Genomic DNA, 24,635 nt, shown 5'->3' with positions numbered 1-24,635 from the left:
ACTGCCATTAGCACAATATTTTTTTAAAAATCACTTCTGTGTGGTTATCCAACTAATTGCTCAGATAAGTGCATTTCAGTTAGCAAAATAGAATGTTGCCATGAAATCACTTGATTTTAGTCCAAATAAATGTTATTCCCTTTCAGTAAAATAATGCAAAAGTTCAGTATAGATTCAAATTGGCAGAAGGTTGTGATGGTTAACTTTTGTAAGTAGAGGTTGGGTCAGCTTCTGCTTACTGAAACCTTTCAGTGAAATCTGCAGTTTGACGAGGTATCTAAACTTTGGTGTACAACAATGTATTTGGAATTGTATTTTCTCTTTGATTCTTTGGATTTTGTCATTTATTGACGACAATTATTGTTTAAGGTAAATCTAATTTGTTTGAAATTATTTTTTCTAGGAAGCAGAATGTGCCTACACGTTGTTTGTGGTTGGTGTCTTCTGGCTTACAGAAGCTTTGCCTCTGGCTGTTTCTGCATTAATTCCTGCTTTAATGTTTCCACTGTTTGGAATATTGCCTTCAAAAAAGGTATTTGTCTTCTCTTTGTTTCTTTGTCTCTACTGTTACTCCACCAGTCAGTCAATTTATATTTCAAAGATTACAATGCTCCAGGGGTGAAATGCTCTGAAATCTCCTCCCGGGTTGCTTGTGTGCTTTGCACGCTTTGCGCACATGTGCGCCAAACTTTTTTTACTTTTTAAAGTAAAAAAACTTTACTTTTTAGCATTTTTTATTACTGGTTTTCCTGAACCAGTAGTTAAAAATGCTTTAAAAAGTTTTTAAAAATTGCGACGACCACGTGGCACAGCTGATTGTTGCACAGCTGATCCTTGGATTTTTTTTTTTTTACTTTGTAAATCATTTTTTTACTACCAGTTCTGGTGAACATTTTTACTACCAGTTTGAGTGAACCAGCCTGAACCGGTAGCATTTCACCCCTGATGTACTATTTTGATCAGATGTTGGTTTATAATTTGCCAAATGCTAAAAGGAGGGCTATGAGATCTAAACTGCCAAAATCCAGATCACCACTAGGCCAGAAAAGATACACAACTCTGATTCTTTGCTTCCATCTGGTTGCTATTTGTGGAAGCAATGAAATAATCCTACTGAAAAGCCCTGAGTTCACTTATAGCACATCTTGAAACCATCCTGACTTGCATTTATTTCTGCATTAGAGACAATTGTGATGCAGAAATTTAAAAACAAAGCCAGTCTGGTACACTGGTTAATAATACCAGGCTAAAACCCAGGAAACTGTGAGTTCTAATCCCACTTTAGGTATGAAGCTGCTGGGTGACCTTGAGCCAGTTACTCTCTCTCAAAGCAGTGATAAACCAATTCCAAAAAATTTGGAAAACTGCAGGAACACAGAAAGATGACTGAGCAGGCTGCACTATGATGACACTTGCTTGCTTTTGATACTAAAAACGAAATCACTTTTCATGAAATGAGCCACAGAATGACACTGATATCACTTAGACAACTAAGAAGTGAATGAAAATGACTTCCTACACTCATAATCTAAATTTACCCTACAGTTTCCTAATTCTTATTAGCTCCATTTATTTTATTTATCTCATATTTCTCTCAGATAAGGGGCACTGCAGCCACTAGCCTGCATCATCCCCCCCCAAAAAAAAACTGCTTCATTTTTTTGTTCCCTCTTTATTCCAGATGAGCCAATGTGTTTTGTGTTTTGAATGCAAAAGTTTAAAACCATGCACTTAGCTAATAAGAGTCATTTTGATTTTTAGGTGGCATCTGCTTATTTTAAAGATTTTCATCTGCTCTTGACTGGCATAATTTGCCTGGCAACATCAATTGAAAAATGGAATTTGCACAAGAGAATTGCCCTGAAAATGGTGATGCTGGTGGGTGTTAACCCTGCATGGTACGTAGCACGCACTGTGTGTGTGTGTGTTTGTCTGTGTGTGTGTGTGTGTGTGTGTGTTTGTGTCTGTATGTATGAAGGCACCATTGAAATTCAACTTGGCTCAGAAATGACTCTGCTTTACAAGCACAGTTACCTCCTCTTTTCTTGATATTTTGTTGTCCATTAGCAACCACACACTGGAAAGAAATTCAACAGGTGCTGCTTTAGTACAGTTCCACTGTTACAAAGAGGATAAGAAACAATGGGGCAAGTTGAGCTGCAGGGCATTGCCTGTTTACAGACCAGGATTACTGCTCTATTTGGCTGCTAAAGAGATTTGCTATGGCCAGCCTTTTGCTGAAATTTAATTATTTGTATCATTGGGGCGAGAAGACAAGTCGCACATGAAATGCTTCTGTTATTGACGATAATGGTGGATGGCTTGGAACGAAATAGCAGATGAACTAGTGAACAACTCTGACTCATCCTCCTTAATGACTGAGATTAGGCAACCCATGAGATCTTTCATACACTACATCACTATTATTCAATTTATAGTTTAGGTAGTTCCAGCAGCAGTTTCAGACTCGGAGGAATATTCTGCCTTTTTCCCAATTTGCCGACAGTTCTTACAAAGAAGAAATTAAACCCATGCTGTGCTCTTTTTTATTGCTCTCAAGGAGTCACATGGCCCCTACCGTCTCTTGTCAATCCCATCAGCAAGTCAAAAAAGGAGTTTGTAAGCACAGCAGGCTCCCTGAGTCTGAATTGCCAGTGGCTGCTGCGATGGGGAAACAGTAAGCTGTCACTTACCTCTTTGATTGCAAATTAGCAATGTTAGCTAAAGCAGGAGCGTTTCCCTTCCTGATGTTCAATGTGGGTGAACAGGAAGCCACGGTAAGAGGCAGTAGATATGCTGATGCATTCCTACCAGCAAACCTACTAGCAATACCTGCAAAAAAAAAAAAAAAAAAGAGAGAGAGAGAGAGAGAGAGAGAGAGAGAGAGGTGGACCTTCAATTGCAGTCATAGCAGCCATCTTGATATTTTGCACACGTGGGCATTCCTGCTGAACACCAAGGGATGGATCCAAAGGTAACCATATGTAGCCATTTAGGGTGATCTAAAAAGCTAAGTAGGGTTAGCCTTGAATAGTATTTGTATGACAGGTCACTAGGAAACCTTATGCCAATATAGAATAGACTAGTGTTTCTCAACCGTCATGTTAAGTTGGGTGGTGGGGATATTCGGGGGTGAAGCTGGGTATACTTAGCCCAGGATAATGTATGATAGCAAGATCCAATCTGGGTTGGTCCCCAGGACCAGAAGTTTGTCCCCTGAACTTTTGGACTTGTGTTGGAGCCCATTCTCAGGGAATTTCTCTCTAGCAGAGTGTGTGCTTTGGGTTATTTTGTGTGTTGTAGTTATATGGTGCCTGGTGTGTGGCTTTTTAGTCATTGATGGAGTTGTTGATGGCTGGCTATTAAATTACTGGCTGTCATTTCCTTGTGCTGCCAATTCCTTGTCTCCCAAGTACTTGATAAAACTGGTAGTAAAACTGGAGTTGATGGCCATCCCTCTTAAAGTGGCTACGGTTGAGAAACACTGAAATAGACTAAAAGTACAACTTTTATACTTATCTTCTCAGAAAAATTTAAGCTACAGTTCTATAGATATTCACATGGGGATACGTTTCAGTAGTTTCAGTACTTAGTTATGTAAATTACACATTTAGACTATAATACTGTAATCAGTTTCCTGAGACCCAAGTGTTTTAAGTGTCATGTCACATGTAGAATGATGCTTTATTTCTCTTTGCAGTAATGTGAGTATACAATGTGAAATATGCAAAGAATATTTCAAACAAGAGTAATTAAGAGTAAGCAATATTTTTATTACACACATATAGACTTGCTTGGTTGCTCCAATTTCTAGAATCACAACCTAAGCCTCATGATTTTGTGATTTCAAATTAGTAAAAAGTTCAGATAGACAATAGAAAAATAAATAATACATTTACCTAGAATTACCTTTGTAATCTGTCTGTCTTCATACTATTAAATACTGGTATATATAAACAGAATAAAACCCCAAAGTAATGATTATTTAGTGCTGCATCTAAAGCCTCACCCTTTTTCTCCAATCGTACAAGTGAGTGAACGAGTCACAAAGTTTAAATTTATTATACTTTTCGATTTAGTTGGTCTGGGAAGTTATTCCAAGGAGAGGAAAAAAAAGTTAATGAGCTACAGCTGCCCCATGAATCTTTCCTTATCACCTCTAATGACTTTTCCCAGAGGGAAGCTAAATAAATTGATCTTTCTGATGCTTATAATATTGTTTTTGGAATTAAACATATTTGAAATTCCTTCCACTGGAGATGGCATATTCATCATAATTGACTCATGCCTTTGAATTGTTCAGTCCTGGCAACCATCAACTCAACCTTCATGCTTGAATGCAGAGATGGGTTGCCAATTTATTTACTACCGGTTCGGGCGCGCTCCTGAGTTCGCTTGCACTCACATGTTATGCTTCTGTGCATGTGCAGAAGTTTCTGAGCATAAGCATCTGGGCAGGTGGGCGGAGCCTCCCATCACCGCTACTACCAGTTTGGCCAATTCGGGCCAAACCGGCAGCAACCCATCTCTGCTTGCATGCATTATATTTTATCAAGTCAGCATTTTGATCAAAGAACATTTTACACACTTTTCTGTAAGAAAAATACAATATAGGTTTGCCTTCAGATAATATTTAATTTAACTCAATTAAATCAAATTAGTTTGCTAGGTTAGGCAGAGTTTTTTTTTTAAATTATACAGTAACATTGTCATTGGTTGTAAATTTGTCATGAACTCAAAACTTTTGGAAGCAAATTGCTGTTGCGTTTTCACAGTGGGTGTTTTAATGGAGTATTATTGCCTTTAGTGGTATTCTTTAATATTATTGAATAGCAATAGCAATAGCACTTAGACTTATATACCCCTTCATAGTGCTTATACAGCCATCTCTAAGTGGTTTACAGAATCAGCATATTGCCCCCCAAAAACTAGGCCCTATTATCAACTTTAACAAAGGTTTTAAAAGAAAAATTTACTTCAGAAATTTATTAATCAATGCATATAGGTTAGACACTAGAAGCATACTCTGTTCAATATAGTTTATGAAATACAGAATCAATGTTCATATATAGTAGAAATGAAAAAGTGACAGAAAGTATTTATGGAAGAATTGGATTTTAAAATGTAGTGAACATCACTGATTAGGTAATTTGAATAATAGGGCTTTTATTAGATTACAATTTTGGTTTTGCTATAATGAAGTTATTTTTGAAGTTATATTGTTTATACTTTCATTATTCATTTTTTTAGTTTATTAAAAAGTCTGGATATTAACGGAATTAACCTTCACTTGATAGCAATAAAGCATTTAAGCAGCTTATTTAAATCTGCTGGATAGCCCTTGTTATAAGCAGAATATTTGTTGAAACACTCATAAAGTAAAACTATGGATACTGCCAATGTTGTACACTACTAGGGACCCAATATGTACCTGAATTGTTTAAATGATGTGATTTTAATAGCAAAAATGTCAGATTTTCATATTTGGAAGAGTAAGACATTGTAAATAGCATATAGGAGTGTCAAACATATTCATCTTGAATGCTATTGAAGCTGTCAAAAGCAATTGCAGTATTTGTGTATGTGTGTGTGTGTGTGTGTGTGTGTGTGTGTATGTATGTATGTATGTATGTATGTATGTATGTATGTATGTATGTATGTATTTCTGTTGCAACCCCTGGTATGTATATATATATACAAACAGTTTCACAAATATAATAATATTGCTGCCTCATTTCATAAGGAATACTAAAATGTTTGAAATTATGTTTCTAACACTTTTTCCCCGCTCTCAGATCCTGGTCCATCTAATTGCCAAAACTAACTAACTCCGATTCTCTCCAATTCAGCGCCTCTACAAATTTGTAAAGGGAGATAATGCGTGTGGTTTGCTCCCTGGTGGCCAGCCTTACTACACAGACTTTATGATTTAGAGGGGAAAACTAACAACATGTACCATTTTCAAGAAATTGTGTTCTATTGCTCTTTGTTGTGCCGGTAATCAGTCAGATATTCAGTGAAGTGCATTTGTGAACTGATGTATGTGCTCATGTGTATGTGTGCATGGATTGATAACAAAAAATGATACTTGGTGAACTGAGATGTTACAAAGAAAGCCAGCTGCTTGTTAGGGATTTATGATTAGAGAATTACTTGTTGTATAGCAGAAACCAGTGACCTTGGGGGGGGGGGATTGTCAAGGAATGTGCACGCTTTGGTGTTAACAGACTAATGAGAGAGTCACAGAGTTGGTGTGGATATAGAAGCATGTGGGCTTGGAGGACATTCGGGGTGCTTCTATTTTAAAATTGTTGACTTGCTTGTCATGAGCAACATTGAAAATACCATTTATTTCCTATTTCAAAATCGAGAGAAAAACTCTATTTTCACTTTTCAGTTGTGTTGGAGGGACTTTTGAAGGGGTTGGGGGTTGCTTTCTCTATCCTTGCTATACGGGCTCATTAAAACGTCCAATGAAATACAGGTGGTCCGCGACCTCCAGCCACAATTGAACCCAAAGTTTCTGTTGCTAAGTGAGAGAGTTGTTAAGTGAATTTTTCCTCATTTTATGTCATTACTTGCCACAGTTATTAAGTGAATCACTGCCAGTGTTAAATTGGTAACACGGTTGTTAAGTGAAATCTGGCTTCCCTGTTGACTTTGCTTGTTGCAAAGGTTGCAAAAGTTGATCACATGAATATGGGACATTGCATCCATCACAAATATGAATCAGTTGCCAAGTGTCTGAATTTTGATCACCTGACCATGTGGATACTGCAACAATCATAAGTGTGAAAAATGGTCATAAGTCATTTTTTTCAGTGCTGGTGTAACTTTGAAACTATTGTAAATCATGGACTACTAGTTGCTCTAATCCATACAGTCGTTCTCTATGCTGATTGTCCTTTCATAACTTTTCTTCTCTCTTTTTGAGTGGAAAAGCCCAGGGGAAAAGTAGATCCCCCAGGAAAAAGAAATACTAATTAAAAAACACACACATACTACATGTTTTTACCAGATTTCAATCTAACAACCTGTTGTTGTTGTTGTTGTTAGCTGTGAAGTCAAGTCCATGCATCATGACCCCATGGACAAAGTTCCTCCAGGCCTTCCTGTCCTCTACCATCCCCCGGAGTCCATTTAAGCTCACACTTACTCCTTCCGTGACTCCTGGAACCTTTACTTTTATCTTTAGTAGGTTATTATATTTGAAAGCCGAAATCTAACAACCTACTAAGGATAAAAGTAAAGGTTTCCGCTGTCCAGTCATCTCCGTTTCTTAGCCAAGGGAGCCAGCATTGCCTGAAGACACTTCAGAGGTGATGTGGCCAGCATGACTATATGCCAAGCCATGGCACAGTACACTGTTACCTTCCCACCGAAGTGCTTTCTTATTTATCTACTTGTATTTGCATGCTTTCAAACTGGGCAGAGCTGGGGGCAAATAATGGATGTTCATCCCTTTGCTTGGCATTCAGTTCTTGAAGCCAGGCTGTCAGTGTTCCAGGTGACAAGCACAGTGTCTTTAACCAGTGAGTATCATGCTCCCTAACAAGCTACTACTGGTATTTGTAAGGGAAACTATGTAACTTTCGTTTGGTTATAGCACTACTGGTAAGCAAATTCTTGATTCACTTTTACTGCCTCTCTGAAGTAGGCAATAAATAAAAATGAACAGGAGAACTCTGGAGGACATAAGGAGAAAAAAAATGTGTCAAAATTGCATCAGGAAAGCACATTTCACATTTGTGATAGGAGGAAGATGCCACATAATCTATTCCTGCCCTTTGAAAAAGTTATTGGCCTTTTGAGTATCAAGACAATTTGCAGATGCATATAATCCAGAGTAATGATGTATTTAATATATTTATATACAGTATCTATATATCAAACCTTCTATGGTTTCTGCCCATCCAGTACAATCCAGCAAAGTGGGATTAATTTTTGCAATTTAGGAAGCACTCTAGTAGTGGCACCTGCCTTCTCCAATGAGATCCCCCAAGAGATCCGTACAGTTCCACATTTAATGTGAATAATATTTACCCTACTCTTGGATTAGAGTGGATTGGACCCCTCTGTGTTGTTTGCTTCATTGTTGGATTGCCATCTTCTGATTATCTTGTAGCAATTTTTATACTCCTTATGGTTAATTTTCTGGCTTTGTTATTATTTTATTGTAGTGAGCCACTTAGCGACAGTTGGAGTTGGGCGGCATCAAAATAGAATAGAATAATTTAAATAAGATTCATTATATTGATTTAACTGGGTCTAGATCAAGGAGAGATCAAAAGCAAGGATTGGGAAAAGACAGAACATTCATTTGCATTTTTATAATTACATGCATAATTCATCCACAATCTTTTGCAAAAGTAGTTGTAACCCAATTTTTTAAATAGCAGGCATAATAAGATGATATTATCCAGAATTTAAGCATGGTGTAATAACTGTTGATGCCCACAAAATGGAAGAACAAAGAGATGTATTATTTTATCAGCCAGCAGAGGAATGGCACCTGTATCAATCAGAAAGCCAGCTGCAGCTCTCAGGAAGCAAATCCTGTACGTTTTTACTACTGGAATTTTCAAAAAATCATAAAATGCTGAGCTTTGGTATGAATCAGTGGATAGCATCTGATAGTAGTTATAGGCTTCCTGCAAGGTTTCTAAGAAATATTTGGTGGTTGTCACAGAAATGCTGAAAAGACACTTAGTCACCTAACAAAATGTTAACAGTAATTTAACAGTAACTGAGAACTTCTACTCAAACAATTGGTGGTTTAAAATGTGTGACATGGCTCTGTTGTTTCATAAACAAAAAAACCCACACACCACTATTTAAAGTTGTTTAAAACAAATATTAAAATATAATTGACTTTATATTATACTTTATATTTTTTTAAAAAAAACCTAACGGTATACATTGTTTTAATCAAAAGCTCCTCAACTAATGATTAGTAGTTTAAAATATAGGATATAGCTATGTGGTCAAAAATAGTGGGGTGGGGGGGTGGGGGGGACCCTGAAGGCTATTTCCAAAAATTAATTTTAATATAATTTATACATTTTATAATTTATAAATAATTATTATTAATAAGATAACCCAATAATTCATTTACCCTATTTGTTTAGGATTATTTTTGTTTTGCATGCTTAAAATTAAAATTGGCCAGGTTTAAGTTAGTACATTAACATATTAGAGAAGTGTGTGTGTTAATCTCAAATTGTAAAGTGTTCTGTGTGGCAAATTTCCTATTTATGTAAGGAGTGCCCAATCTTTGTATGTATGAGATCCAAACACACCTTTGAACAGTGTTTCGGGGGCTATGATGTAAAAGGACTGGGACAAAATATTTTAATAATAATAATAATAATAATAATAATAATAATAATAATAATAATAATAACAACAACAACAACAACAACAACAACAACAACAACAACAACAACAATGTAGAATAATGGAGTTGGAAGGGACCATAGAGGTCTTCTAATCCAACCCACTGCTTGAGCAGGAGACCCATTTCAGACAGGTGGTTGTCCAGTTTTTTCTTAAAAGCCTCCAGAGATGGAGCACCGATAATTTCTGAAGTCAAGCCATTCCACTATTTCATTGTTCTCACCATTAGGACATTTTTGGTTCTTTCCCTCTTTGCTTTAAAAGTGCATTATTAATTTAATATGGTAGTCCAATCTCTTTTGCCTTATGCTTATACAATGTGTTTTATTCTGTAGTTAAAATTATTGTGGGTTATTGACCAGGTACACTACCCAAGTCTTTCACCCAGGAAACTGGAATAAAAGGAAAAAAAGAAACCTATTAGCTTTAATTACTTTTAATAACACATGGTGATACTGATCTTTCTCCTCTCACGCCCCATGACAGGTTCAAAAAGTTATATACTCTTTGAAGAGGTTGCAAAACCTATGGTATAAAGGCTTTCATTAGGTTTCCCTTATTAAGAGAATGCCCCAGTGTAACCATCAGCTGTAGAGAGGTTGGGGAAGAGGATCAATAAATGTCAGAAGTACTTTGGTAAAAAGGCACTGGTTCAGTTGACTTCACAATACTTACAGCCTGAGTGGATTCAACTTTGTGAAATTAATTGCCTAGGATGATCTGGCTGTTCTTAATGCATGATTTGAGATCATTCGAGATAGCGCTGCAGAAACAAAAACAACAACAACAATGACAAAAGTTGCTACTGCTGCATTGTTAGAAAAAGATTTGGGGAGAAATTTGTTTTATCTTACTATAGTAAACCTTTGTTTACATTCTGGCTGCTAACGGTATTGGGATTTCTTTCTTTTTCTTTTAGTAACATGGAGTCATGCAAGCATTTTCCAAACACATTATGATGTACATTAGGAAAAACTGTTAAAACATTTTTTTCACAAGTTTAAATAAGCCTACCTTTTCTGCATTACTCATTACAATGATTGAATATTCATCTTTAAAGATCTGTACAATCTTTAACAGTTACTTAGGCTAGTGCTGCTTGGCATAAATTAAAACAAGGATTATTCATACATGGCAATCATTAATTGTATTAAAAATGGGGCAATATCACAAATGGAATTTGTCTCAGAATTGCCTTTCATTTGCATTGTGTCATGGGAGCAAAGGTACAAAATTGTTCAAGGTTATCCCAATGAAATGGCAAGTCAGTGGCTGCTGTTCCATGTAGAGTATGATTTGATGCATTTCCATGTTGGCACATTGCTGAAAATTCTTATGCTAGACTCTGTTTCCTATATCAAGTGAAAATACAGTACTGTCAGCAACTGTGCTGTGTGAGTAACTGAGCAGGTGTTCCAAGGATGTAATTTCTCAGTTGGAAAAGAAACTTCAGGAGCTGGCAGCTTATTGGAAGCAATCTAACTAGAAGATTACGTATCATTCTTGGAAAATCTTTATAGAAAAGAATTGGTTGGACTGGGGCGCAAGACACTGACAGAAACCATAGCAATTAGGTACCAAGGAAACTTCACAAAATGAATGGGATCACCTCCTGCATGTCTCTCTGTGTGTGTTAAAAAAAAAGTCAAGGAGTCATGTTATAAATGCACTTCCTTTTTACATTAGCAAGACTTTGATCATGTGGTTGAACTGATCATTCAAGGTTTTTGTCCCATCCCCCATCCACCTTTCTGAAATAAGATAAAATACAAAGCAAGATTCAAAAAGCAAAATAAGTAGAAACATACAGCACAACCATCACATTATGATGAAGCAATTCCCAATTGTACATGTGGAATGAATTTGATTTTTCACAAATGAAGACAAATATACATGTCCCAGGATAATATTGCAAGATCCAGTCTTGGTTAGTCACTGGGACCAGAGATTTAGTCTCTTTCGGACTCATTCTGGAGCCCATCATCAGGGAACTGCTCTCTACTAGAATGTGTGTTTTGGGCTATTCTACGCATCATATTTATGTGGTGCCTTCCTATTGGTTGATTGGTGTGATGGTGATTGGCTGTTGTTTCCTTGTGTTGCTAAGTCCAAGGTTTGATTTCTACTCCTTCCTTGTTTCCAAATAGAAAAGTGAGACCTTTATACAAGTCTGTCTGTTTTGATGCACCAGAAAAAAAAATTGTTAAGAAATGGCCGAATACGAAAAATCTAGGGACCTTGAAAGTCAATATTAATTAATTTGAAATACAGAAAGTTCCAGTAATGTAGGGGATTTCATGCTTCTTCACCCATTTGTGCAGTTCAAACATCATAAACTTTGATGATGCAACTCTAGTGTGTTAAAAATCATTACCAAAGTCAGTTGTGCACCTTTCAGGTTTCAAATACATTTTTATAGCAAAACTATTTAAAGTTAGAATCCCATTTAGTGAGTTTATTATTTGTAAATCTTGCATTTACCAGAATGTAGACTAGTGGCAGTGGTGGGTTTTGGATTCCGTTCCAACTGGTACGGTTGGAATGGCCCCAGAGTTACCCATATGCACATGTGCAGTGTGCACGCACAAGTGTGTGATGCGTGCATGCGGTCTAGCATCAAATGACATTTCTGCAACCCTCCGCAATGCTCCAGCTGCCATGTGCAAATGCGCGGAAGCACTAACAGCATAAAGCACCGGTAAGGAGGGCGGGTGGGCCCTCCAGAGCACCATACCAGAACGGTATCCGGTGCTCTGGGCAGGATCCGGTACTACTGTACTGGGGCTTACCGCCTGCAGCCCACCACTGACTAGTGGTATCTTTTACATTATGGTATAAATTTGGAACATTGTACATTCATGAACTGTCAGCTGAATCAAATCTATTCAGCTATTCAGTGTGGAAAAACCCAAAGAATCTTCAAATGGATTCAGAGTCACCTTGATTCAGTTCAATGCATTAGATGCATCTGTTCATTCAAATTTGGCAAATATTATTCAAAGTTGATTTGGTTTTCTTTCTCTGAGAAAACTTGCATAACTTGAAAAAGTCACATGACTTGAATTTATTGGACAGTATTTTTGTAATGCTTTTTTCATCTTCTCTTCTTTTTCCCCTAGAAAGTGATGGCATTTCATCATGCTTGCTTGACTTCTCTCCCATGGTTAAATGATTTCACTGAGATCAACAAGTTCTATTACAGATACAAATTGGTTCTAGGTTATTTTAATGTTGATATCTTTGAAAGTATAGTCAATTGAAATACACATATTATGTATACATGATATAAAAAGAATAATAATTGATTCCATTGTGTGAAAATTTCATGTGTAGAACACTTGAGGAAAAAAACATCAAAGTTTGGAAACTGAATATTTTGACAATTCAATTTTTTGTTGTTAGTTGCAAAGTCGTGTCGCGACCCCATGGACAACGTTTCTCCAGGCCTTCCTGTCCTCTACCATCCTCTGGAGTCCATTTAAGCTCATGCCTACTGCTTCAGTAACTCCATCCAGCCACCTCATTCTCTGTCATCCCCTTCTTATTTGGCCCTCAATCTTTCCCAGCATTAGGCTCTTCTCCAGTGAGTCCCTCCTTCTCATGCCAATATTCTGCCTTTCTCAATGATGCATATATAAAAAGAGATGGGATGATTGCATTGCAACAGTGCTGCTGTGAGACAGACCCATAGTCTTATGGACACTTCTGTACGTCATCTGTAGGTTCATATACTAAAACTGTATGGGTAAAGGAAGAGCTGCAGCTTGTGTCAACACATTGTATGCAAGTCCATGTTTTGGTCTGCTGAAAATCCAGACATACTTGGGAAAATCCTTGCTTCAACCATCAGAGAACCACTGACAGTTAGTGTAAACAAAAGTGAGACAGATGAGTTAGAGATGACATTCTACTGTTATCTTCTGAGAGTCCAATTCTGCTTGAATGGCCAAAGTGCTAAGTTAATTGGTCCATACTACAGCTACATAGAAAAAAGCATTAGAAACTTTAGTAGAAGGTCAGGAGGTGCTAACTCAAATTATTTTTAATATTGTAATTGCTTCATATTAAGTTGAGTGTTAATAGGAAACATAGATGGACTTTTCACTATTATTTCAGGCTTACCCTTGGTTTTATGGTCAGCTGTGCATTTCTATCGATGTGGCTTAGCAACACTTCTACTGCTGCTATGGTGATGCCAATTGTAGAGGCGGTGGCTCAGCAAATCATCAATGCAGAAGCCGAAGTAGATGCATTGGATATGACATATGCAAATGGAACCAGTAATCCTGCCCTGGAACTTGACGGTAAGTAATTTCAACCCATTTTTAACCTCATTTGGAGAAATGAGCAAAAAACAACCCCTTCATTTGAACTTTTTGTTTTTGTTTTCACAGAAAACATTAGTGAGTGTGAAACACCTGATTGGAAATCCACTAAAGTTGAAGGGTAATATATATATATGTAGAGAAAGAGCAAAATATTTACGTGATTTACCTTTTTTTTTAATTAGCACTAAAATAATTACTACTGCAAATGTTTCTTTCCAGATACAGCAATGGAACTGCTCAAGCTGTGTGTGATATTGAAAAAAAAAAGGTACTTAAAATAATTTATCCCACTTGTTTTGAAGATTAGAATAGCTATTACAGTCAGATTAACATGCAATGGTTTCAGTTATAAAGTCAATTGAATAATATTATATAATTATTAATATGAAGCAATATGACATCTACAATGTTTCCCTGACTTTCCAGATAAGGTAAAACATGCTGGTGGTTTAGTGACCCAATTCCACATTAATTTGCATAGTAAGACAAAGGAGAACATCTCAAAGTCATGTTTAAATTTTTAGCTTCCTCAGAGAGTTGGGACGTTTTATTTATTCCTAATTAAGTTATTGCCATTCTATATATCAGTATTCCCAACATTATTACTGTTTATTACATGTACAGTATATGCGGCTCATCTCACCATTTCAGATGAGTGATTCTGAGTGATTGCCAACATAAAACCTATACATGTTAAAACAATTAGAAATATAAAAAGATTAAAATTTCAAAAGAAAATTTCAAAAGATTATGGCAAACTAAAAAAACTATCGGTCTGGAGCATAGAAGGGGCAGTGCGTTCTTTGTTACTGCACCAGCCACGCCAGCTTTTCTTTCAGGACTAAATGCCTATTGGCATAGCCATGTTTTAAGACATATCCTGAAGTCCAGAACAGTGGGGGCAGCTCTCACCTTCTGCAGCATGATGTTCCAAAGGGCGGGGGGCATGGCACAAGAGACTCTTCTCCTGAACTCTGCTAGATGCAATTCCTTGGCTGATGGAGTCTGTATTGGGCCTTTTGCACCAACATGAGTGGGTTGGGCCAATCCCATTGGGGAAAGAGAACCCCTCAGCTACTCTGGACCCAGGAGTGGGCTGGAGGTTCGCATGGGTTTGTGCGATCCTCTAGCTAAAGATCTGTCCAGTTCAACAAACCTGCAAATCCCACCCTTGGCTGGCCCCGCCCTGCCCCTCCCATACCACACCACCCCTCCCCTCCCCTCCCAGGAGTCTCCACACAGCCCATTTGAGATGCTAGGTAACTACAGGGCCCATGCAGAGGCTCAGGGAGGGCAAAAAATGGGCCTCCTGGAAGTTTCAGAAGGCTGGAAACCTCTATAGCCTCCAAAGGCCAGGGAAGCCCTTTTCGTCCTCCAGAGGCTCCAGAAAAGCCTCTAGAGCCCTGGAAGTGTGAAAATGCAACTCCTGCCATGGTGTAGGAGGCTGACTAGGCAACACTCACCATGGCCACACCCACCCAGCAACCGGGCAGAAAACCAGTTGCTAAAATATTTGAAGCCCACTCCTGTCTGGACTCTGGATCCATGCCATAGAAGACTTTAAAGGTAATGACCGACACTTTGAATTGGAACCAGAGGCAGACTGGCAGGTAGTGCAACATGTTGCCCTCCACAAACATCACATTGAGCTACTGTTCTTAACAATTTTCACAGCCTCTATACATCAGGTACAATAGCAAGACATGCTGGAGTTGATGTAGTGTATAGTTCAACACACCTAAAATGCAATCACTTGCTCTATCTTTTTGTTGTTTTTGAGGTCTGCCTCTTCACTTCTGGATTTCAGCTATTAATTGGCTTTTCCAGTTCCTATTCCAGCTTCCTCCAGTAGCATCATACCTGCTATTCATGCTCTGCTATTATACCATGATTTCACTCTGTTGTCTAATTCTAATTCACTTTGATCTAATTCTAATTAATTTAATCCTTGCTCAACTGTATTATTCTTGCAAGAAATAGCATCAAAATTTACTTTAAACACCTGTAAAATCATGATTTATGAATCCTTATATGAAGACAATGAGCTAATCAGCTCATTCAAATCACAGAAATAATAAATACAAACAAAACTAGTAGCATGGGCAGATACAGTATAATTCAAGGTTTGGATGTGAGATGAGTATGCAATTTACTGTTTGCTAATTTCCATGTTTAATTCTTTAAAATTTCTATTTATCCTATTTCTAGTCAAATTTTCTATTTTGACATATGTACTGATTATAGTGGCAGATATGCCACAAATTTTCCCTACTTACCATCCAAGCTTTAACTTGTTTGTCTTTTTTTCTTTAAAAACATAGAAATAATTTAATCAATCAGTGTGGAGATAGTAGATATGTGGCAATACTTTACTATTAAAATGAATCTTTTATGATGTTCAAACAGAGAGGCATTTCCACCGCAGTTTGGCCATTTCATCTAGCAGTTAATATATTGAGATTAGAATTACTGGGAAAATTGTGAATTGTTGATTTATTATTTGAAAATGAAACCTATGAGCTTGTAGTGAAAGCTACTATATAAAAGACTTTTTACTGTGCAAATAAGACATTTGAGTATCATCAACCTGCAATGTCTTATTCTTGGCTAATTTACCTTCTTCAGAGTTTATATTGACAAAGAAGAGCTTAAATGTAATCAAAAGGAAAACTAGAAACTTAGGGATAGGACTTGATTTCTGCATATTCCTCAGTTATCTCTTTTTTCCCCATTATTGAAAGAAGAATTAGGGAAAGCAGAAGAGTTAATTTATTTTTTGAAGAATTTTCAGAAAAAAGATTAACCATTTAACTAGGGAAGGCTGGTTTTAATAGGCTAATATGAAAATTGTTGATTGTATTTATTTGATTTCTACATAAGCAGAATTCAGAACTGAGCCAGTCTGAAAGACAATACCGGAACAAAAAAGACCATATGATATGTAAAATCATGTGCTTGTGTGTTGCCTATTCATCCACTATTGGAGGATTGACTACCATCACTGGGACATCAACCAACTTAATATTTGCAGAACAATTCAATACGTAAGAAAATTAATTAACAAGTTTTGTTCCTAAATTTCAATAATTTAAATTCTGCTCTTCTATCCCTTTAAGTTAATTTGTGTCAGTGCAGTGTTTTCCAGTAATTTAACATTTCTCCATTTGGATGTCAATGATAATGAGAGAGCCTACATTATAAAAGTCCTGTTTTATAGGGAAGAAGTCAGCAGAAGTATTTTCCTCGTTTTGTATCCCTGCTAACCAGACAGAAGGCCTGAGCCCTGTTTTCAAATTTGGAGCTCTTCAATTGTCCAAAGCTGTTTTTATTGGAAAATGCCCTTTCTTAATTCTTCTTGTTCTTTGCATCCCTGGTCATACCAAGTCATACCACATTATAGTTAGCTAACTCAAAAGACCTGCATGTAAGATCATATACATTCCCCATAGAATAATTCTCCATTTAAATAATTGGCTTCACCCTGCTCTTGTAGATTACCTCTCTGTATCACATCACTTTTTTTTAGTCCAATTATGGTAAAATTAATTACTGTTTGTATGAACCACAGTCATTATTTATGTGTTTCTAAGTACTCAATAATTTCTATACCTCTTATGATATCTGTGGGAAGGAATGCTCAACTTCATTTCATATTAAGAGCACACCTTTATAATTTCCTCTCAGTTCTTTAAATGTTTAACTGTTTAGATCTCCCATTCTATACAAATAGGAGATACAATGTTACTGGCAGGACTAGCACCCATAGAAGACTTTATGAAATTCATAAAAACACAGCGTAATAAATGTAGAGGTACTCAGAATGACAGAAACACAGTTCAGAATGACAGAATAATAAATCTGTAATCTTGGTTGAAATAATTATTTGTCAAATTGGCTGCTCCATTCCTTCCCTCCTCCTCCCTATTTTTATTAATACCTTTGAAAATGCTGGAGCTGTTTCAAAAATATTTCCTAAGTGATTTTGGTCTCATGAAATGTTATTCATAGGTAAAGCTTTGGGGTGAATAATTTAAATACACACACAGGACATAAACTGCAATATTTTTCCTTGATATGGATAACAATCATGTATATTCTGCCACTTTCACTCTACATCCCAAGGATTTCTAATCTGCTAAAATGATTTCCAATTGCTAGGAATATTGTCCATCTGCCACTTGTAATTCAATTCAAAGTTGCATCACTGCAAACCGAATTTTACACAGAAGAATATATGAACTTCAAAGCAATAAAAGAAAAGCTTACATGTGATCAACCAAAGCCAAGACACAAACATTTGAAAATCTTGTTGAATACAAAGCAAGGGACCATAGCAAAATCCGTAAACCCTATAATCCCTTGTGTGAGTTTGTCCTGATCAATGGGAATGATATGTGCATACTCCATTCATATTAATTCCCCCCACCCCAGAAAAATAGAATGTGGGTTGAATATGTGGCTTCAAAAAATTATTAATATATGACATAGCATTATGACATTGGCTTTGTGGGGGGTTCTAGGATAATTGTTATAGCAGTTTACAATGCTACTGTTTTCGTTGGAGATAGATCATTAGATAGACAAATTTGCAAAAAAATGCAATGTTAAAAGATACACAAAAATAGAAAAGGAAGAGGGCTCAGAAAAGATTGTCCCAAAGATGCTTTTTCAAAAGGCAACAGGATTTTCTTCATTTTTTCAATTCTTGAAAATGTTTCACTTCTCATCCAAGAAGCATCTTCAACTCTGACTGAATACTGGAGAATGGAAGGATTTATATTCCTTGCAGTCGTCAGATTGTTAGACAGAGTGCTAATCCATCCATTGCCCCAGCCATCCTACTGAAACCAATGAAGCTTCTTGGATGAGAAGGGAAATGTCTTCCCTAGTGAAAAAACAGTCCAGTTGCCTTTTGAAAAAAGCACCTTTGGGACAACCATGACCTGGATGATCTCCATAGACATTCAGCTCAGAAAAGAATAAAAGTACAGAAAAGGAAAAAGGAGGGGAAAAATAAGAAAAATAAAGAAGAATTTGTGACTTTCTTTGGTGCAGATATAGAGATAAGAATACATCAAACTTTGTTAACATTTGTCTACGTTATTTTGATAAGCCCATATAATACTAACCATCAAATTTCAAAATCAGCTTTCCGCTTCTTTCTGTGTCTTACAAAAAGTCCAGTAATGGTTTCCAAATATAAATTACATTTGCCATTTTTTTCTTTCATCAAGGTTGTCAATTTCACCATCTCCACCAATCACCAACATTACCACTTATCCTTTCTTGTAGGTTTTTGTAAGTCTTCCACCTTAGAACATATAAAATTCTCACTGCCATTATCATATATAAAAGCAAAGTTCCATTAGATGTTTCCAATTAGAGAAATATGCTTGATCATATTAATTGGTTCATAAAAGCTATTAAATAACTGGATGCTTTTTCTGGCCTGGTTTTCCCAAATGTCTTGGTCTTCTAAGTCTTGCTTTAAAAAGCAAGTTCAAAAAATGGGGAGGGTTACAAGGAACTAATGAATAAATCCCTTCCTTTTCATTTATTCCTTTTGCCCGTTCTTTTCTCTTTCAGTCTGTAATAATTAGGAATCCAGATTTGCCTTGTTGGAGGCAGGGAAGGGCAGAAAAATGAATGGAAACAGCTACTGCTTTCTCAACTCATAATTTAAGATGGCGTGCACATTCTTGGGGTTGCAACAAAGCACACAACCTATAGAGCAGGCTCTAATAAATAGCTTGAGTAAACAGGTAGTTCTAAGGAAAATTAATTCAGGGCAAAGGCAGAAGGTGGGAGAGCTGTGGAATTGGAAGTAGGTGGGCAAAGAAGGAAGGTAGAAAGGTAATGAATTGAGCAGCTGAGCAGCTGCGCAGCAGAGGGAAAATGAATGCCCAGGATAAAGAAATATCATTACTAAACTGCATTAATATCCTCAGGCTTTATAGCTCTCCAGCATACAGCTGGTCTTCTGAGCTCCACTTAGGTATGATATAGTTTTGCTGTTCTTATTGGAGGGGGGTTGCAGAGAGATGGGGGGGGGAGAAGGATGTCCTTCTCTTGAAACTTAAATAACCTAAACTCCTAAGAACATTGTTAAGATAATCAAAACCCGGTTGCAGAGAGATCGTCTTGTATCTAGGCTAGTCCTGATGGAGCAATTTTGTCATTGCAGTTATACATCAGTAGCTCTTACTTAATGAAAATGACAGTGCATGACAATAGCCGTGAAAGAAAGTCAAGAAGGGAGGGAGTTGTTCAAAGCAAGACTCCAACTCTCTTTCATATCACTGTCTGTAATAATCCAAGTCCCTAAGGGCAAAGATAGGCTCTTTTTTCGCCTGGGAATTTATTAGTGAAAATTGGCTGAGCAAGTAGTTTGTTTAAGTAGGTAATAATTGTTATGTAATCCACTGTATGGATTGCATAACCACCCCACATTGGATGGGGGATATGGTGGCTCAGTGGCTAAGATGCTGAGCTTGTCGATCAGAAAGGTTGGCAGTTCGGTGGTTCGAATCCCTAGTGCTGCATAACCGAGTGAGCTCCCGTTATTTATCCCAGCTTCTGCCAACGTAAAAATGCAAGTAGAAAAAGAGGGACCACCTTGGTGGGAAGGTAACAGCGTTCTGTGCACCTTCGGTATTTAGTTATGCCGGCCACATGACCACGGTATTGTCATCAGACCACGCTGGCTCTTTGGCTTATAAATGGAAATGAGCACCGCCCCCTAGAGTAGGGAACAACTAGCACATATGTAATCCATTGGAAGGATTACATAACCATCCCCCATTGGATGGGGGATGTGGTGGCTCAGTGGCTAAGATGCTGAGCTTGTTGATCAGAAAGGTCAGCAGTTCGGAGATTCGAATCCTTAGTGCCACGTAACCGAGTGAGCTCCTGTTACTTGTCCCAGCTTCTGCCAACCTAGCAGTTCAAAAGCCCATAAAAATGCAAGTAGAAAAATAGGGATCGCCTTGGTGGGAAGGTAACAGCGTTCCATGCACCTTTGGTGTTTAGTCATGCCGGCCACATCACCACGGAATTGACATCAGACAGTGCTGGCTCTTTGACTTGGAAACGGAGATGAGCACCGCCCCCTAGAGTTGGGAACGACTAGGCATATGTGCGAGGGGAATCTTTACCTTTATCTAATCCATTGGAAGGCTTTGCTTTGGTTGGGCAGCTGAGCTTGGTCCCTTTCTATTTAGGCCTGTTTCTTACATTTTAAGAATATATACTTTCAGATGCATATTCAGTTCAGACTAGCCATATTACCATATAATTTCATGCTACAATCCTGGCATAATAAACTATATGTGCATATATATCCCTTGCCATAAGGTGAGACAAAAGAGGACGTTTGGAATGGCTTGCCTTCAGAAGTTGTGGGTGTTGATTTGTTGATATGGCCAGTGTTGATTCCTGGTTACAAAATGGATAGGACCACACAATTTTCTTGAAGTATTTTGTCAAAATCGTTTGGAAGATTGTTGACAAAATACTTCAAGAAAATCAATCTTCTTCTGGAAGACTTTTCAACTTTCTAATTTAAGGTTGAGAGAGATTGACTGAGTCAATGGCATCAGGATGGCTTTAAGCCCAAGGGAAGATAGAATTCCAGTCTCCCCACTTCAAGTCTAGCACCTTTAATCACTCTATCACTCTGGTTCTCATCTAGTGTGCACTTGATCTTTTCTATTACAACTGAATTTATCACCTCATTTCCTGAAAGGATACTCCATCCAGTTCACCTTAGCTGGCCAGAGTGTTTTGCCATATCAGATAAAATTAATTGGTTTAACGGTCTCAAGGAAACAACATACAATTAGCTCTCAACTTACGACCACAACTGAGCCCGGCATTTCTGTTGCTAAGTTAAACATTTGTTAAGTGAATTTTGTCCCATTTTATGAGTTTTCTTGTCACAATTATTAAGTGAATAACTGCACTTATTAAGTTAGTAATATAGTTAAGTGAATCTGGCTTTCCCATTGGCTTTGTTTCAGGGGTGGGTTCCAGCTTCTGCTACTGCTGATTTGCTCAGGGACAGACGCATATGCAGTAGTAAAAAAATTGCTTCTGCGCAGGGCCGGATTTAGATGAAAAGAGGCCCTAGGCTATTCCACTTATGGGGCCCTTTCACCTCCCATTTTTAAGTTTGTAAATTACATGAGAGATAATAAAATACATCATTACTCTGATATATATCAATATATTAAATGAAACATGTTGTAATTGGTACTAACCTTTATAAAAAAATGTGGCACGGATAATAAATAAAAATAAAAGGCCCCTCTTGATCTTGAGGCCCTAGGCTGAAGCCTAGTTAGCCTATAGGAAAATCCGGCCCTGCTTCTGCGCATGCGCAGAAGCAAAAAACAAGGTGGCGGCATCTATGGCGCCACCGAAAGAACTGATTCAGGGACGTGGCCGGCTGAGTTACTACTTACTCGACCAAACCGAGCCAAACCGGTAGGAACCCATCTCTGCTTTGCTTGTCAGAAGGTCACAAAAAGTGATCATATGACCCCAGGACAGTACAACCATCATAAATATGGGTCAGTAACCAAGCATCTGAATTGTGACCATGTGACCATGGGGATGCTGCAACAGTTGTGTGAAAACTGTCATAAGTCAATATTTTCAATGCCATTGTAACTTTGAGTAGTCACTAAATGAACTGTTTTAAGTCAAAGACTACCTGTTGTTCAGATTGAACAGCTAATACAATAAAAAGGTATTACCTTTCTTAATGTATAGCTGTCAAATCTGGATGGAATCTTTTGTTCCAAGAAGAGTTTAATCAAAATCATCCAAAGCTTTTCTGATGATGAAACAAATATATATCTGCATTTGTTAAGCTACTGATTGTTGCAGGTCAGGGGGTATTAATGACTGTGCTGAGAAGATCATATGAGACTTAACGATGACTAAGATGTTAAAGCTCTGACTACAATTATGCTTACTTGCCAAAGATCCGTGTAATTCAATATTTGGTACTGCCAGGCCTGAAGATAATGGATTTCTATTGAAAGGTCTTTTCTTCTATTTCTCCTCTCATATACATTAATCAACACAACTAACAATGATTACTGTAAAAAAATTAATAGAATATCATATCCACTATAAAGCATGTTGATAACAGATAAAACACCATCTTCATATAAAGTGTTCTGTAGAAGAATTTAAATTAACTGATAGAAGACAATTTAAAAAGAAGTCATCTCTACTTCAATGACTGGGGCATTCTAAAATACTTCCACCATGGCCCAATTGGTGCAAAACTCTAAATTGCTGATTGTGAATATTCCATTTTTACTTCCTGGAGGGTAGTCATCCATTAAGATGAAAGCTGGATAGATTTTCTCTTAACGTTTATCATCTGTGTAGCCATTGTGGATCTTGGTTTAAGAAACATCTTTCTATTCATATTCAAAGCCAACTCAAATTTCATTTTTTTAATTTTTTCAGACGATATCCTGATTGCCAATGCATTAATTTTGGATCCTGGTTTCTTCTTTGCATCCCAATCACTGTTATTATTTTAATACTCTCCTGGGTTTGGCTTCTGTGGCTTTTTCTGGGTTTCAAGTAAGTACTCTTATGGGAGAAGAGTCCAAAGTATTATCATCTCAAGTAAGGATGTGTTTATAATGAGTAGAAATAAAAAATCCTTACCCCCAAGGAGCATATGTACAAATAAGAGAACAATAGAGGAAGAAGAAAAATGAAGTCATAGAAAGATTAGGGAAACTATGTATGTTTCTTATGTATCTTTTTGCTCAGCTATGATTCTGAATGTAGAGGATATAGCATGCTTCAGTGAAAGCAAATAGCTTAAGGGTTCAAGAAAAAAAATTAATGTGAATTATATTATTTTGATATGCAAATGGAAATTATAATGCAAAACAGAGTGAAGAAATCAGCACTAGCCCTACCATTAGGAAGACTATGACATCTGATTCAGGTAGTATACTACACAAAACAAGGAATAGTAGTAAAGTATTGGAGCTAAGTAAGGGATGTGGTGGCTCAGTGACTAAGATGCTGAGCTTGTTGATCAGAAAGGTCAGCAGTTCAGCGGTTTGAATCCCTAGCACCGCATAATGGAGTGAGCTCTGGTTACTTGTCCCAGCTTCCTACAACCTAGCAGTTTGAAAGCACATAAAAATGCAAGTAGAAAAATGGGAACCACCTTTGCTGGGAAGGTAACAGAACTCCGTGCACCTTTGGCATTTAGTCATGCCGGCCACATGACCATGGAGATATCTTCGGACAGCACTGGCTCCTCGGCTTAGAAACAGAGATGAGCGCCAACCTTAGAGTCAGAAACAACTAGCACATATGTGCAAGGGGAACTTTTACCTTTACCTATTGGAGCTAAGTATTATAAATGGAAACCATCCTGCCCAGTGATCTAATAACTGCCTTGCTGCTTAGCTAGGATAGAAGGTATCAGTCATGATGAAGTAAGATTGCTCTCCCAGGCAGGTCAGTTTTTGTACATGAAGTTGTGGCATTCTCTTGCTTTGGATCTCGCACAGTACAGTATGTTGGACTGCCCATAAGATCTTTCAAAGGAAGAAAGCCAACCCTCAAGAAGTTATTTAGTTCAGTCATCAGAAGTGGAGCCTATCTTCTGGTGAACAGGTATTATAAAAAGTTACATCAATTCATTTTTCATTTCAGTTTGAAAGAAATGTTCCAGTGTCGCAAGGCAAAGACATCTAGAGAAGAAGCTTCAGCACAAGTAATAAAAGAAGAATACAGGAAACTTGGACGAATAAGGTAATGCATGTTTTGACCTAGGCTTCCCAGCAGCACAAAGCTGAGTCCTCATCCCGATAAACCTCTTTTATTTAATTTACGGTCACAGACCTTATCTGGTTGGAGAGCTGC

General features: G+C 37.4%; 1 protein-coding gene across 5 annotated transcripts in view; it reads left to right on the top strand.

The window, feature by feature from the left end:
• The window catches only part of SLC13A1 (solute carrier family 13 member 1), a 95,267-nt gene that overhangs the window by 53,609 nt on the left and 17,023 nt on the right, over positions 1-24,635 (top strand). For 4 of the 5 annotated variants that reach the window (XM_081956715.1, XM_081956713.1, XM_081956717.1 and 1 more), the window contains exons 3-10: positions 404-532; positions 1,762-1,898; positions 13,513-13,700; positions 13,791-13,842; positions 13,944-13,992; positions 16,605-16,768; positions 23,208-23,327; positions 24,426-24,524. In XM_081956715.1, coding sequence (XP_081812841.1) covers positions 404-532; positions 1,762-1,898; positions 13,513-13,700; positions 13,791-13,842; positions 13,944-13,992; positions 16,605-16,768; positions 23,208-23,327; positions 24,426-24,524 — 938 coding nt within the window. The remainder of the gene's footprint in view (positions 1-403; positions 533-1,761; positions 1,899-13,512; positions 13,701-13,790; positions 13,843-13,943; positions 13,993-16,604; positions 16,769-23,207; positions 23,328-24,425; positions 24,525-24,635) is intronic. The other variant, XM_081956714.1, reaches the window with a different exon arrangement.

The sequence above is a fragment of the Natrix helvetica genome (assembly GCF_964273705.1).
Source record: "Natrix helvetica genome assembly, chromosome: 6".
Lineage (NCBI taxonomy): Eukaryota > Metazoa > Chordata > Lepidosauria > Squamata > Natricidae > Natrix > Natrix helvetica.
This window is presented reverse-complemented; position numbering and strand designations above follow the sequence as displayed.